This window comes from Nomascus leucogenys, chromosome 3 (assembly GCF_006542625.1).
Source record: "Nomascus leucogenys isolate Asia chromosome 3, Asia_NLE_v1, whole genome shotgun sequence".
Taxonomy (NCBI): Eukaryota; Metazoa; Chordata; class Mammalia; order Primates; family Hylobatidae; genus Nomascus; species Nomascus leucogenys.
Window position 1 is genome coordinate 11954175 of NC_044383.1, and position 16197 is coordinate 11970371.

The window sequence follows — 16197 nt, forward strand, 5'->3', positions numbered from 1 at the left end:
CCAATGATTGGAGAAGTTTCCTTTGAAGGCAGATCTTGGGAATTCCCACAGGCTAACTGGTCTGCTAGTCGGCTCAGTTCTTTCACTTGTGGTTAACTTGCTTGGTTTTTAAAACATGTATTTCTGATTGAATGCCTGGCTCTGGTTAGCAAGTTTTTAATGAGATTTCTCAAAGCCACAGACATACCCCCTCATAATCATATCCTCACTCACATCTCCATATTTTGTTAGATTTGTTTTCTCTTAGTTTATACCAAACCGAAAACAGAACTGCAGGATAGTGGGAGCTCTGAGACATTTTTCCCCTGTCAGGAGTCAAAGCATTCAAATGTCCTGATTAGTGATATTTTTAAAAGCCCTAATTATAGACTCGAGACAGAGGCTTTAGTGGGGCTTTAGAGAGTTTGTGAGACTTAATCTAGGAGCTGAAACAGGCTGTGTTTTTAAAATTTTTTGCATCCATAAAAATACAGTTGGCAGTCATCAGTGGCCGCTGCTCACATAAATCTTGAACTTTTGACTTAATTACCATGGGAGAGTTCAAAGGGCAGGCTGGAGTGGTTGAAGGAACACTGCTCAGGGAGCTGGAGATGGGCCTGGCCTCAGCCCGGCCTCTGGCTGTGTGACCTTGATCAAATCACTTAACCTTTCTGGATGACATTGATCACATCAGTCGTTGGGCCAGATGGTCACTGAGGTCTCTTTTGGTTCAGCCTGGTAATATGATTCCATGTTTCTCCTTTAAATCATTGGGCCATGTTCTCTCTTTTTTGGTTCCAGAGAGAAAGAGAGAGAGAGAGAGTGAGAGAGAGAGTAGATTATAAACCTTAGATGTCAGCATTGGGATGTGCAAGGGTTTTGGTGGGGGCAGGCCCAGCAGCCTATGGTTTCTCACTAAGTTTAAATTGCAGGGTCAAAAGAAATCATATAATCCTACCATTTGTTGACAGAATCAGTACCTGCCTAGCACATAGATACCTGGAAAGTATGTTCGAACTGGCAGGGACCTTAATCAGTGCAACTACTTCATTTTATAGCTAAAGCTTTTAATAGTCATCCATCCGTCTGTCCATCCATCCATCCGTCCATCCATCCATCCATCCATCCATCCATCCATCCAATAAACGCTTGAGTGCCTACCTCATAGGCTAAAGACAACTCCAGCTGTACCCTCCAGGTGCCCTACTCTTGTTGGTCAGCATCAGGAGTATTTTTCAGTACAGAGACACTGATGTTGGAAGCACACATCTATCACAAAGAAGGGGCCCTGAGAAAGAATTACTTGGCTCTGGGGTGGGAATGATAAAGGCTATGTTGGAGTCCTTTGAAGGAAGTTTCTGTGGGTTTATAAGTCTCTCTTTAACTCATTGCATCTTAAAAGACTTCTGTTGTCTTAAAGTAAAATTCTACTTAACATTATTACTAATATGCAATAACTGTTACAGTGTAGAAAATGATAATGAGTAAGTATGCTATACACTGGTGATGGGATTTGATTGATGTGATGGGATTGATTGACTGTGGCTAGGTCTGACTGTTCTTTAATCAGCTCATTCTTAGTATTTAATCATTAGGAGAACATCATTCTCGTGGTACCTATTATATCAGAAGTTCTAAGAATGTCAGAGCCAAAGGAACCATACCTCTCATCGAGGTTAACTTGTTTCCTTTACAGGTGGATTAGTGTCATTTCATTTTGAATGCCATTGGAAGTTTATACCACATGTCTCTATTAGTTGACTTTAAGCCCACTCTTCATACACCTCTAAGGTATATAAAGTTCAGGGAAACTCATGTGTCCTTGGCTTGCAGATTCATTTTATTGATTGATTGATTGATTGAGACAGAGTTTTGCTCTTGTCGCCCAGGCGGGAGTGCAATGGCATGATCTCGGCTCACTGCAACCTCTGCCTCCTGGGTTCAAGCAATTCTCCTGCCTCACCCTCCCTAGTAGCTGGGACTACAGCCATGTGTCACCACGTCCAGCTAATTTTTGTATTTTTAGTAGAGACAGGGTTTCACCATGTTGGTCAGGCTGGTCTCGAACTCCTGACCTCAGGTGATATGCCCACCTCGGCCTCCCAAAGTGCTGGGATTACAGGCGTGAGCCACTGTGCCTGGCCTGCAGATTCATTTTAGATAAGATTGTTGAGTAAACATCCCTGTTGAGCATCTGCTTTGGGCAAGGCTGATCTCTGCTTCGGTAGATCTTTAATTTGGTACACGAGTTCCTTCTCCAAATAAGAGTTGTTAAAGCTGTTCACGAGCCTTGGTATCAAAGGGGCTTCCTTAGGTAGAGGAGCCTGTTCTAAGTGTCTGGATGGTGTTTGTCTCCAGCTGCTTTGCAGTTCTTGGGAGGCCCTGGCATTTCCATGTGTGGCCTTTCCAACTGCAAAAACATACAGAGGACACAAGGCTGCTGATGAAGGAAACACAGTAGGGCTATCTTATAGTATTATCATTTTTCCAGATCTTACAGATTCAAGGTTCACATAAAGCTAGTGTATTTTAGGAAGAACTATTGTAAAATTATAAAAGAGTTCCGGCCGGGCGAGGTAGCTCACGCCTGTAGTCCCAGCACTTTGGGAGGCTAAGGCGGGTGGATCATGAAGTCAGGAGATCAAGACCATCCTGGCTAACACAGTGAAACCCTGTCTCTACTAAAAATACAAAAAAAAAAAAAAAAAATTAGCTGGGCGTGGTGGCGGGTGCCCGTAGTCCCAGCTACTCGGGAGGCTGAGGCAGGAGAATGGCGTGAACCCGGGAGGCGGAGCTTGCGGTGAGCCAAGATCGCGCCACTGCACTCCAGCCTGGGCAACAGAGCAACACGCTGTCTCAAAAAAAGAAAAAAAAAAAAGTTCCTCCTCTCCCGTATCAAGTTCATTAAACATATTTGTGAGCTTGACATTTAAAGAGAGGCTGTGTGCTGGTGTGCAGTCACCAGGGTGGGGCAGGTCACACATGGGAGCCTGGGTGGAGGGTTGTGCCTGGATTTTTTATGGTGGCCCCTAACCTTGTATCTCTGAGACCTAGATGAGCAGTACTGTGCCCGTACCCTGCTGTATGGCTGTGTCTCTGTTTTGCAGAAGCAGGTTTTATAGGTGTAGCTTTGATGATTGAAATATCACCCCACAGAAGTGGCTACCTGCCAGAAATTCCAGCAAAATTATTTCACCTTAGTCCTTAAATCACTCCTGAGGCACCAAGACAAAGATGCGGGTTGCCTATGTGCTGTTGCCACAGGTCAGGCCTGCATAGGTGCGCGTGGTCTGGTGCGGTCCCTGTGCTGTTACAGTCTCACCCATGGCTTGGCCCAGTGAGGGCAGAAAATAACAACATTCCTAGTTCCTTCAGCTAAATCCCACTTTTTTTTAGGGAACATAAAAATCATGCCTAATGGTATGTAAGCACATATCTGTTGATTTCTTTCATGTAAAAAAGAAAAGACATTCCACAGGATCAGCTCAGCAGTAATTGATGTTATCTGAAAGAGTTACTGCATTAATATTTAGCTAATTCATATGAATGGGCTATTGTGTTTACTTAAACAAATGACATGAGTGCAGACACCTGACAGCATGAGGTATGCTTTTCATTTAGGTCAGATTTGTAAACGTCTTTGTGTAGTGACAAAGCTCATTATTTGTTTTGTGCTCTCAATGGTTTCTTTTTAGTGGCTGTGGCTGTGGATGGATTTTTCTAAGTAGAAGCTTTTAAAATGAAAGATTATTGAAATTGTTTCAGTATATGCCAGGCCTTGAGAGTCTTGTGATGAATAGGAATCAAGTACTCCCTGGTGAACCTTCAAAAGAATAGGTGCCTTTATGGGCATTCAACACCCAAAGCCAAATGTCTACCCAGGTTGCAAATGCAACTGGATTCAAAGGAAAGAATTCAGCCCCTGTTCCTTCTTTCCCCTCCTTCCTCTTCTTCCCTCCTGGCTTCTATAGTTTTGCCCCTCTTCCCACTGTTTCAGCATCATATGGATGCACCTAAATCCCATCACTTTGACACTTAGATAAGCACAGGGATAAAGATACAGCATGCCCTTGTAAAGAAATCTCAGCCCTACCTTTGACAACAGGTTTCAAGAGCAAGCGTGAAGGCTAATTGGGGTAGGTGTTTGGATGCAGTGATTTCAATTCCTAATTGTACCCTGAGAGTCTGGCTGCTAAGTGAAGGGGATCCTTATCCCCCAGGGATGTGCTCTATACCCATAGAATAGAGGAGACTTCTAAATATGCATCAGAGACAAAGCCCCTGCCTAGGGCCATTTTGCCCTGGGTTTGTGAAGTGTGTGTGCTGTTGTTCAGTCTAGCCTTCATCAGAAATAAGCACAGTTATGAATTAGCCTTCTACAACGTTCAAGTCCCTGTTGGTGGCTGTTTCAGAGGAATACAGGGATTTTGGTTACCACTTTGCTAAGACAGAAACATATATGTGAAAAGTTAAATTGCCGTACAGTAGAGGTTCTGGACAGGAAAAAAAGGAGGACGTGTGCCTTGACCCAGGCTGGCTTTCTGGGACTTCAGCCTTAAACATCAGAGTGGTGGAAGGTACGGATTCCAACCTCATGGAGAAGCTGCATCTTCCTAGCAGTAGAGAGTAGGGTTGCAGATAGTGGGCTCTGGCATCAGACTGATGTGGTTCAAATCCTGGCTGCACCTCTTCCAAGCTTGGTGGCTTTTGGTAGGTTACTTAACTTCTCCGTGCCTCAGTTTCCCCACTTGGAAGCCAAGATTATGATAGTGCCTTTCTTGTTGAATTGTTGTGAAGATTAATGTGTTGACATGTAAAAACTCTTTGAGCAGTGCTTGGCAAAGTAGAAGCTTTCAGTCGGTAGTAGTCATTAGCCCTTATTAGCAGACATGAACAATTTACAGTGGTATTCTGGCTTGATGTTGTGGCTTTTATTTAGAAAAAATATACTTTACTTTGTGATTTAAAACTTTTTTCTTGAGTTTAAAAAATCACTTGTATTTATGACTTTCGGGGACATTTGGAGGGCGTAACTTTAACATATCATTTAATTGGTTAGGTGGGATGGTAGGTTTATGGCATTCATAACCACCATTGGAAATAAATTTTTTTTTAAATTAAAAATGTTAGTGTGTATTTAGTGATACAGTTTTTTTTTTGTTTGTTTGTATATAAGTTCTGAGAAATGTATGAATGCCTCTCTGGGTTATTTTATTATATTAGAATGATAATTTATACTATTGATTGCCCTTAAAGTAAGGCTCCAATGGATAAGTTGATAGGGCTTTTGAGAACAGCTTGTTTTTACTAGTGTGTATATGTGATCATTTAATAGGTGTGGCAATCCAAAATGATATATTTTTGGAGGACTGAACTATTGCAGTTGTATATGTTGTTCATATGTATATAAAATAGCATTTTAAAACATGATTTGGCATGAAATTATTTTCTGGCATCAAGAACAAGAGCGAGAAGAGGGCTCAAACACTTTTTTTTTTTTTTCCTGTTAGTAGACATGAACCATCCCTCTCTGGGACCTTCTGCTCAGCCAGCTGGATTAGACCTCTGAAAATAGTTTCCAAATGTAAATATTACCCAAAGATTTAAAAAATAGCCTATCATTTACATGCAAAGCGAAATGATCTTACCTGTTTGGAGTCTACTCATGGAGGGGAAGCTGTCCATTGGTATACATTCTAATATTGTTTTCCAAAACAGGAGCACCATACTGGACCAACACAGAAAAGATGGAAAAGCGGCTCCATGCTGTGCCTGCGGCCAACACTGTCAAGTTTCGCTGCCCAGCGGGGGGGAACCCAACACCAACCATGCGGTGGCTGAAAAACGGGAAGGAGTTTAAGCAGGAGCATCGCATTGGAGGCTACAAGGTAGAATTAAGCTTTCAGGACATCGCATTTCTTACATTTTTGTTTATTTATTTATTTACATTTTTTTTGAGATGGAGTCTCGCTCTGTCGCCCAGGCTGGAGTGCAGTGGTGCGATCTCGATTCACTGCAACTTCCGCCTCTCAGGTTCAAGCGATTCTCCTGCCTCAGCCTCCCGAGTAGCTGGGACTACAGGCGTGTGCCACCACGTCCCGCTAATTTTTTGTATCTTTAGCAGAGACGGGGTTTCACCGTGTTATCCAGGATGATCTTGATATCCTGACCTCGTGATCTGCCTGCCTCGGCCTCCCAAAGTGCTGGGATTACAGGTGTGAGCCACCATGCCCAGCCCTACATTTTTGTTAATTTTTTTAAGTGCTCAAAAGTTAGCAGGAATTAGAAGGAATACTTTAACAAGAATCAATAATTGTCACAATTGCCCATGTCAGGGTTTGATATTAAAAAAAAAATTACCCCAGGCTTGCATGTAATTTTAAAGTACAATTCCCGTTTGTGTTGTTCTTCATATGAGGAGAGTTTAATAACAGAAGGGTTGAAAGTTGAGAGTCTGTTTTCTATATGCTTTATAGTGTATAAAACTAAAACGGGTGTGGAATTTGAGAAGCGTCAGTATAGTTTCCCTGTCAGAGCAGGATTGCATGAATAGTGAGGGGACTTGGATTAGAGACTGGAGTATGAAATATGATGCATTAAGGGAGAGTACGTGGAGATGACAGCGGCAATCTGCTGTCCTTGAAGGATTCTGGAGAGCACGTCACACAATGCCATGAAATTTAGTCTCATCACTCCCTAGGGGTTTGAAATTGGCAGCTGTCTCCCTGCAGATGCCTGTGCATGCTCCTGTAGCCTTTGTTCATCCACTTAGCAGACATTGATTGAGCACCCCGTGTGCCAGGCACCCTCCTGGGCTCTGGGGAGATAAGAGGGTGAGGCATGGCCCCAGCTCCGAGGGGGTCCTAGTCCAGTCCAGCAGGGGAGGCAGAGGAGAACTCTGGCAACTGGAGGGACACAGGTTTGGTTGAAGTTGCAGGAGCATGTTGCATCCCATGGATGTGCATGAAAAGGTGATATTGGATTGGCTGTTTGGAAGAATAAGGAGAAAGGAGGTCAGGAAAGGATTCAGGTCTGAGTTGGAAGGAAAGATGACTCAGAAAGAGACAGATGGAATTTCCAAATTATTTAGTATGGAAGAGGAGAACTGTAATAATTGAGCATATGAAAAGGACTGAAGGAAACCTTATGATGAAATTCTCTGATGCATTTGGAACATAAGTGGGCATATTAGTTACCTGTTGCTGCATAATAAATTGCCCCAAGGTATGGTAGCTTTAAGCAACATTTATTACCTCACTGTTTCCTGTATCAGGAATGAAGGTGTGGCTTAGCTGGGTCTTCCGTCTCCAGCTGTCTCGCAGGACTGTAAGCAAGGAAGGGTTGAGGCTGAGGTCTCATTGGAAGGGTTAATTGGGGAAGGAACTGCTCATGTGGTTACTGTTAGGATTCACTTCCTTGTAGAGGGCCTCAGTTCCTCACTGACTGTTGGCTGGGGGCTGCCCACTGTTCCATGCCACACAGGCCTCTTCATAGGGCAGCTGTTGTCATCAGGTTGAGCAAAGGAGGAGCCAGAGAGAGAGAGAGCAGGATCACAGAAGTCACAGCCTTTTGTAACCTAGTGTTGGAAGGGACAGCCACCACTTTTGCTTTTTTCCATTATTAAGCAAGACACTAGGGAGGAGGTTGTCCGAGGACCTGAATGCCAGGAGACAAGGGGATCTCCGGAACCCATCTGGGAAAACTTCATGGTGGGAGGAATAGAAGATGCTCTTTAGCTCAGACTCAGGTCCTTTAGAGCCAGGTGGGGAGGATTCCTCAGTAGCAGCAGTGGAGCGTCCAGGACTGTGTCTCACATGTCTTTAACACACCAGCATCACTTTAGCTCCATCATTGCTGTAGGTAAATGAGCCTCCTTTCCACCTAAAAATGCCCTGCAGCCCTTTTCTGAGATTCCATAGACAGTTATTCATCTTTAAAGGATTATTTTCTTCTGCAAAAGTTTTTGCCTTTTTGTTTTAACACTTAGAAATTAACATCTAGAGGCCAAAATTCAGAGGAAAATGGGGACAGCCTATGAGTAAGTTTCTAAGAACGCATGGTGGGCAGTGAACATGTGAGTTATGAGGCAGGTCTGCTAGCAGGTGGGTACTGTTGAAGCTTGGAAGTAGAAATACTTTGGTTGTTTTCCACAACTCCTACTTGGTGGTGGAAGCGGAAGGGGGGGGGCGTTGATTTGTCCTTCTGTTCTTAGTTCAGTCCTTAGACCAGATACGATGAGATTGAAAGGTTGGCCCTTTTAAAAGAAATCTTTTTGAAAAAAAAAAAAAGTTAAAGATTTCATGGGGGGATGCTGGTTAGAAAGGAAGAGTTAAGCCACTAAAATCACAGCCCCTGGGATTGTTTTTAACCACCAAATGCTTTCTGAAACTCACGTAATTGATGCAGTTCCAATGATTTATTTAAATACAATCTGAGTGTGAGAATAGTGGTCAAAATCCTGGTGGTTAACTAATTTCGTCAATTAAGACAGCCTTGTAAATAAGTACAAAGAGGAGCTGATGAGGCTCCAGAGACCCCTGGGCTCAAAATAAATGGAACCGACATCATTATTATGGGGAAGGAGCTTTTTGCAAATCTGAATTAGTGATTACAAATATGCTAAGAGACTAAGAGGGCCTAATGAGAAAATGCTGCCTGATTTTTAACAGGTGCAGTTCAGTGTTAATTATTGATGCCAACATTCCGCTAGACGAAGAGCACCTATGTTCTAAAAGCAAAATGAGGACTCTCAGCAGAAAGCCTTTAGCCTGCCCCTGTGGAGTGCAGATGACCAAAGTGATTTTGTTGTGTCACGTTGAGCCGTTTCTGGAGGGAAAAGGAAATGGAATTTCAGTGTGTGGGACAAAAAACTAAAAATACATTTTGCTTTACCAAAAAAAAAAAAAAAAAAAAAAGGCCAAAAGCAAAGAGGAACACACCTTTGGATGCAGTGTGCTGGCATGGTCCTGACCTTCTGGTTCTCTGGTGGAGAAAGGCTATGGCTGTGGGGTGGGGCGGCCTGGGAGGTTGGCCTGCTAGTTGCAGAGGTGGTCAGCCTAGGTTGATCAAGGGCTTTTCACAACAGCAGTGGCATTGAACATTCATTTTGGAGATGCCAGAAACTCTTAGAAATTCCATTGAGTCCCAAGGGCTTCTGGGACTTGAAAAGGAAAGACACATTTCTCATCTCCTGGGAAGGTTCCTTTAGTTACCTGAGGCATCATCTTTGCTAATGATGTGTTAAGCCAACCCCAGGTCCTGGAGTCACTGGAGCTCAAAGAGGCTTATTCCCACCTGTGGGCCTCCCCCATGGGGAGCTCCCTGGCTGGCTGTGGCCTGCGTTTGTCTCAGAGAGTCCTTGTTGGGGCCTGACCAGGGCAGACTTTGGGGAGAATGGTCCCTGGTGCTGGGTTTTCCCTCTGATATTTTCTTCGTTACCTACATAAACTTAAAGAAATGTGCCTCTGGGTTGGGCACAGTGGCACTGTAATCCCAGTGCTTTGGGAGGCTGAGGCAGGAGGATCATTTGAGGCCAGGAGCACAAGACCAACTTAGGCAACATAGTGAGACCCCCATTTCTGCAAAAAATTTAAACCATTAGCTGGGCGTGGTAGTGCTCACCTGTAGTCCCAGCTACTCAAGCAGCTGAGGTGGGAGGATCGCTTGAGCCCAGGAGTTTGGGGCTGCAGTGAGCTGTGATTATGCCTCTGCAGTCCAGCCTGGATGATAGAGCAAGACTCTGTCAAAAAAAAAAAAAAAAAAAAAAAGAAAAAGAAAAAGAAGGTACCTTTGCACATTTGACTCGAGGGAACTATATTATTGTTATTTTCATTCCTTGGCACGTCCCCAAAAGCAAAGAGACCTAATTGAAACTCAGAGGGCCTGACATCTAACTGATCCATTCCTGACTCCCATCCATTTGCCACTTTGCTTTGTTTTATTTTTATTTTTTGAGACTGAGTTTTGCTCTTGTTGCCCAGGCTGGAGTGCAATGGCATGATCTCGGCACACTGCAACCTCCGCCTCCCGGGTTCAAGCGATTTTCCTACCTCAGCCTCCCAAGTAGCTGGGATTACAGGCGCCCACCACCATGCCCAGCTAACTTTGTATTTTTAGTGGAGATGGGGTTTCACCATGTTGGTCATGCTGGTCTCGAACTCCTGACCTCAAGTGGTCCACCCTCCTTGGCCTTCCTGAGTGCTGGGATTACAGGCGTGAGCTACTGCACCCGGCCCATTTGCCAGTTTATTTAATGAAGTAGCAAAATGTCAAGTTTTCCAAGATACATTTTTCCAGAAAGCAAATACCTGAAAAGCTTCTTCAAACAAATGTGTGTTATTTCTGCAATTTTTCTTTTTACTTTATAATTCTGTTCATTCCATAAACTATGATTATGCTTTGGTGGCCTGTCCATCTCATTCTTGCTACCTGTTTATGGATCAGGCACCTTGGCCCCCGTCCCCTGCAATACAGCTTGTTTTGAAATGGCATGCATGTGTGGCCAATAAAGAGAGGTGGGAAGACAAAAAAAGCAAAACAAAGCCAAAGAGAATTATGAAATGGGACAGAAAGCTCATTTTCATTCAAATGACCAATAGAACTATTTGGAATTTGGCAGTTCAGTCTTGTTTATCAAAGAACCCATGCTATGCCATCCTTAGGTGATTAAGAATCAAATTATTATTTTTAAAGTACATGAGCAAAGTCTTGCTGGATGTTATTAATATGTGATTGATATAGTAGTAAAGGACTTGAATCATAACTCTATCTCCCTAATCATACTTATTCCTGGCCTTTTTTTTTTTTTTCTGAGACGGAGTCTCGCTGTCGCCCAGGCTGGAGTGCAGTGGCGTGATCTTGGCTCACTGCAAGCTCCGCCCCCCAGGGTTCATGCCATTCTCATGCCTCAGCCTCCCAAGTAGCTGGGACTACAGGCGCCCGCCACCTTGCCTGGCTAATTTTTTGTATTTTTAGTAGAGATGGGGTTTCACTGTGTTAGCCAGGATGGTCTCGATCTCCTGACCTCGTGATCTGCCTGCCTCGGCTTCCCAAAGTGCTGGGATTACAGGCATAAGCCACCGCGCCTGGCCTGGGCTTTTACATCAGTCTTGACCATGGGCAAGTTTTTTCAGCTCTCTGTGCCCCAGAATCCCCTGCCTTAAAATGAGAAGATTGGGTAAATAATCCTGATCCCTTCAGGCTCTGAGAACCGTAATTTAATAGCATCACCATCGTGTAGCATCAGCCATTTCTCTCTTAAACAACAGCACAGTTTTTTTTTGTTTTGTTTTGTTTTTATAAAGAGGTTACCTTTATGGCTAGATATTTCACAGGGCTCAGGACAGTTATTGCAATTTAGTGCAGAAAAGCAAGAAGCTGGCTGAGATAATTAATAGACCACCTCAATTCTCACTTCCTTCGTAGTAATGATTTAGGCATAGGGGATTCTTAAAAACCATCTTTTATGCCACTTCGAAGTGCGTAAGAACATAGACCAAGAGAGATCGCAGGACAGAGGGCTCATTCAATGTGACTGTGAAATTGGCACAGAAGCCCTCAGCATTGGGTATTACAGGGGTTCAGGTTCCCCTGGAGCCCCTCAGCAGAGAGTAAAGCATTATTGGGCATGAACCAAGTATATTTCAGATCTAAGAAAAGATGATTTTTAAAGCTTTTGTTATAATCGCTACTAAACTGTTTGTTTTGAAGCATAGGTTAATTAGATTTACATTTTCTAGGTTAGTTACTTAGATGCCATTTTAAAGACTTTTTGATGCAAATGTTATGCTTAATCCACAAGTATGTTTAGGGGGAGAAATCATGACTAATGTACCTATCAGCATGTTTATACTTTATGGAGATTTTTTTCAGTGAAGACATTTCAGCTTTAATCCCACATCAAGCAGTCTTTGATGAGGACACAGGCATATGTTTATATTAGCCAACGTTTATGGACTGCTCCCCTGTATCGTGACTTTCCAGGTGCCTCCCATGGAGCAAGTTGCTCAGTCCTTCCACAGCCCAAAGAGGCAGACACTGTTGTTTTGCCCTTTTACATTTGAGGGCTTGCCCTACACCTACCTCATAGGTGGCACAGCTGCCATTTGGACCTACGTGGTTTTGCACTGGAATTTATGCTCTTGCTAAACTGCTTTCTTCAAATGTAGTTCCATGTTTTGTAAAAACACTGTTGCTGTTGAATGAGAAACATAATGAAAGTAATGGCTCCCCAAAAGCATGCAAAGATCTAGCCCAAGGTATACTGTTGAGAGCAAAGTTGGGGATATGATGCTGTTCTTTCAACTTCCAAGACCTCTGTGGGTTATTTGTTTATTTTTGAGACAGAGTCCCTCTATATTGCCCAGGCTGGAGTGCAGTGGTACGAACATGGCTAAGTGCAGTCCTGACCTCCTGGGTTCAAGTGATCCTCCTGCCTCAGCCTCCTGTGTAGCTAGGACCACAGGTGCATGGCACCACAATTTGGCAAATTTTTAAATTTTTTGCAGAGACGGGGTCTCCCTTGGTTGCCCACACTGGCTTCGAACACGTAAGCTCAAGCGATCCTCCCACCTCAACCTCCCAAAGTATTGGAATTACAGGCTTGAGACACTGTGCTCAGCTGGTTATGAGGTTTTTACATTTATTGTGGTAATATATGTATAACATAAAATCTACCATTTAAGTCATTATCACCTTTAGTAGGCATTAATTACATTCATGGTGTTTTGCAACCATCACCACTATTTTCAAAACTTTTTCATCTCTCCAAACAGAAACTTTGTACCCATTAAGCAGTAAGTACTCATTTCCCCTCCCCCACTGCACCTGGTAACCTCTAAACTACTTTTTGTCTCTATGAATTTGCCTATTCTGTGTACCTTATATAAGTGAAATCAAGATATTTTTCCTTTTGTGTCTGGCTTATTTCACTTAACAAAGGTCCATCTATATTGGGCATGAATCAAAACTTCATTCCTTTTTATGGCTGAATTATATTCCATTGTATGGATATACCACTTTTTTTTTGAGATGGAGTTTCACTCTGTTGCCCAGGCTGGAGTGCAGTGGTGCGACCTTGGCGATCTTGGCTCACTGCAACCTCCGCCTCCCAGGTTCAAGCGATTCTCCTGCCTCAGCCTCCAGAGTAGCTGGGATTACAGGTGCTCACCACCATGCCCGGCTAATTTTTGTATTTTTAGTAGAGACAGGGTTTCACCATGTTGGTCAGGCTAGTCTCGATCTCCTGACCTTGTGATCCACCCACCTAGGCCTCCCAGAGTGCTGGGATTACAGGCATGAGCCACTGTGCTCGGCCCCACGTTTTGTTTATCCATTCATCTGCTGATGATCGCTTGGGTTGCTTCTACCTTTTGGCTATTGTGAATAATGTAGCAATTGGTATACAAGTATCTGTCCCAGTCCTTGCTATAAGTTTCTCTGGTATATATCTAGGAGTGGAATTGCAGGACCATATGGCATTTGTCTGTTTTGCAAAATCAAAAGTGGGGAAGATCATGACATTTTTAAAGAGCTAAGTTCAACAGGTGGTGGATGTCCTGCCACAGCCACCTTTGTGAGCACCTGCAAGCAACAGGCATCTAAGAAAACACGGCATGTTGTAATTCACTTCCCACCTCCTCTGGAGAGATCCAGTGGTTGTTTACTGAGCAGAGGGAAGAGTTTCTGCCACTGGTCCCGAGGATCAGATCGCCCGGCCCTGTTCTGTGGACACCTCCTGGAAAGCAAACTTCTTGTATCAATGTTGGAGTTTAAGCATTAACAGGTGTTTGCCTCCACATCTGCGTGGTGGTGAGCAATAGCAGGTACCTCTGTCCTTGACATGCAAGGTTAGTTGGCACAAATGCTTTCAGAAAGGATGGTTTCAAGTCCCCCAGGCACCTGCTGAAAGTGGGGGCTGGGATGGGAGAGTAAGATTTTATGCATTTTTTGTTTTTTGTTTTGTTTTGAGACAGAGTCTCACTCTGTCACCCAGGCTGGAGTACAGTGGCACGATCACAGCTCACTGCAGCCTCTGTCTCCCGGGTTCAAGCGATTCTCTTGCCTCAGCCTCCTGAGTAGCTGAGATTACAGGCACCTGCTACCATGCCTGAGTAATTTTTACATTGTTAGTAGAGACGGGGTTTCACCATGTTGGCCAGGCTGGCCTTGAACTCCTGGCTTCAAATGATCTGCCCGCCTTGGCTTCCCGAAGTGCTGGGATTACAGGCGTGAGCCACCGCACCTGGCAGATTTTTTTGCATTTTGATGGCAACTCGTCTGTTGAATGAACTGATCTGTTCATGGGGTGGGTGCCTGTGCAAAGGCCAGGATTACAAGAGATTGCTGTCTTCCTGGGTAAACTGGGTGCTGATACTGGCGGGAGAAAGGCTTGGGAATATCTTTCTGATATCACATGGACACAGCGTTCTACCTGGCACAGAGTAAAACTTTCTATCACCTTCTGGATGTTTATTCTGCTTGTTATCGAAAACTTGGGTATTTGGAAATGTCTGGATTTTTTTGCAATGTGGAAGGTAAATATCCAGGTGACAGCCTGGGTCTTTAACCTTTCACCCTTCACCTTTCGCTTCGGTGTTTTGGTGTCAACAAACTAAATCTACATTCCCAGTTGTCACCTGAGGGTAGCCTGGGATTTAATAGGCATGTTGGGGGAATGAAGGTAACAGAAGAATTCCGAAAAACCTGTCTGGGCCACCTTGTGTCTTTGTGTGGATAGAGTGTGGAATGTTCATGGAATCCGCGTTTTGTATTATACTTGGGAGTTTAGGCCATTTTGCTTCAATCTGCTTTGTTTCAATATTGAAATGTTATTTTAAAAAAGTCTTTAGTGAACATAGTTTTGAAGCCCATGCTCTCCTATTCTGTTACTTGGCAGATGAAAAATAGTGATGAATTCCACACAGATTTGGCCATGAGCAGGAAAGAAAAAGAGTCGTGCTTGTGTTGGTTGGTGCAGAATTTCTTCTCTCTCTGGCTTTTGTGTTTGTTTTGCCAGATCCATTGGTTCTGCAGGGGGTAGCTACTATTGAATGATTATCTAAGGAGCTGTTTTATTATACTTTTTTGTTGTGTGTGTTGAGATTTCTGTTTGTTTGAAAGGTAGAAATAAGAAAAAAGTAAGCAATACCCATAATCCCACTGCTTAATTATATAAAGTACATTGCTAACAATTTGGTATATTTTCTTTCTGATTTTAGCTATGTTTATAGTCAGGCTTATACTTTCAGTTTTATATGCATCTTTAGGGTGGTAAATGTGTCTGCTTTTTTCCTTTTTTTAAATAAATTGGAATCATGAATTAACTGTTTTTCATTTATCAATAACTGTTTAATGATACCTTACCAGGTCCGAACATAATACTTCATTCTTTTTATGACTATAGACTATGCTGTTTGAATAACTATCCATTAGTTCATACAGGATGAACTATGCATTCTTAGTGTCTCTCTCCTTGACAGTTTTTTGCTCTTACAAGCAGTGCTTGAAGCAGCAGTTTTGTTCATGTGCCTTGAAGTAATTGTGCTATTTTCTGTGGGCTAGCTTTCTAGAAGTAGAATTAACTGGGTCAAAAAAATGTGTGCTGCTAATTTTAATAGGTACCAGCAAGTTATTTTACACAAAGGTTTTTCTCAATTTATGTTCCCATTCTCAATTGGAATCTTTTATTTCCCTACACATTCACCAAGTACTGAATAACATTGATCCTTCTAATTTTTGTTAATCAGCTGGTGAATAACAGTGTCTCATTATTGTTTTAATTTGCATTTCCTGGATCGTTAATGAGGTAAAGCATCTTTTCATATGTTTATTGGGTATTTACATTCCCTCTTCTCTGAAAGCAAAGATGGTGTATATGCATTTGGCCTAACTGGCAAAAGAATTGTAGCACTGAAAATCTGAGGAATTTAGAAACACGCGTTGTATATATTACATTGGAAGAGTCATTTCTTTAGGTTTATACTGAATCTCCATATGGAAATAGAGTAATGAAAAAAACCCCCAAACTTTGTGCTTTTGTTTGCCATCTTTATAAAGTTACTACTGTAGTTTCTTAGCTTGCTATTAAGCAACCACTAATCAGTGGTAGGATATCCCCTACAAAAGTGTCCAGCAGTTCCACTGTTGGTGGCATTTAAGAGCATCCATTTGGAAAATGCTACAGCTCATAAAATTTGGGTCAATAAATCAAATACTGGA

At 42.9% G+C, this 16197-nt stretch overlaps 1 protein-coding gene across 11 annotated transcripts in view; it reads left to right on the forward strand.

Annotated features, from left to right (window-relative positions):
- FGFR2 (fibroblast growth factor receptor 2) overlaps nt 1-16197 on the forward strand; it is a 121643-nt gene that overhangs the window by 41942 nt on the left and 63504 nt on the right. For all 11 annotated transcript variants that reach the window (XM_030806170.1, XM_030806181.1, XM_030806197.1 and 8 more), the window contains one exon: nt 5698-5867. In XM_030806170.1, the coding sequence (XP_030662030.1) occupies nt 5698-5867 (170 nt within the window). The remainder of the gene's footprint in view (nt 1-5697; nt 5868-16197) is intronic.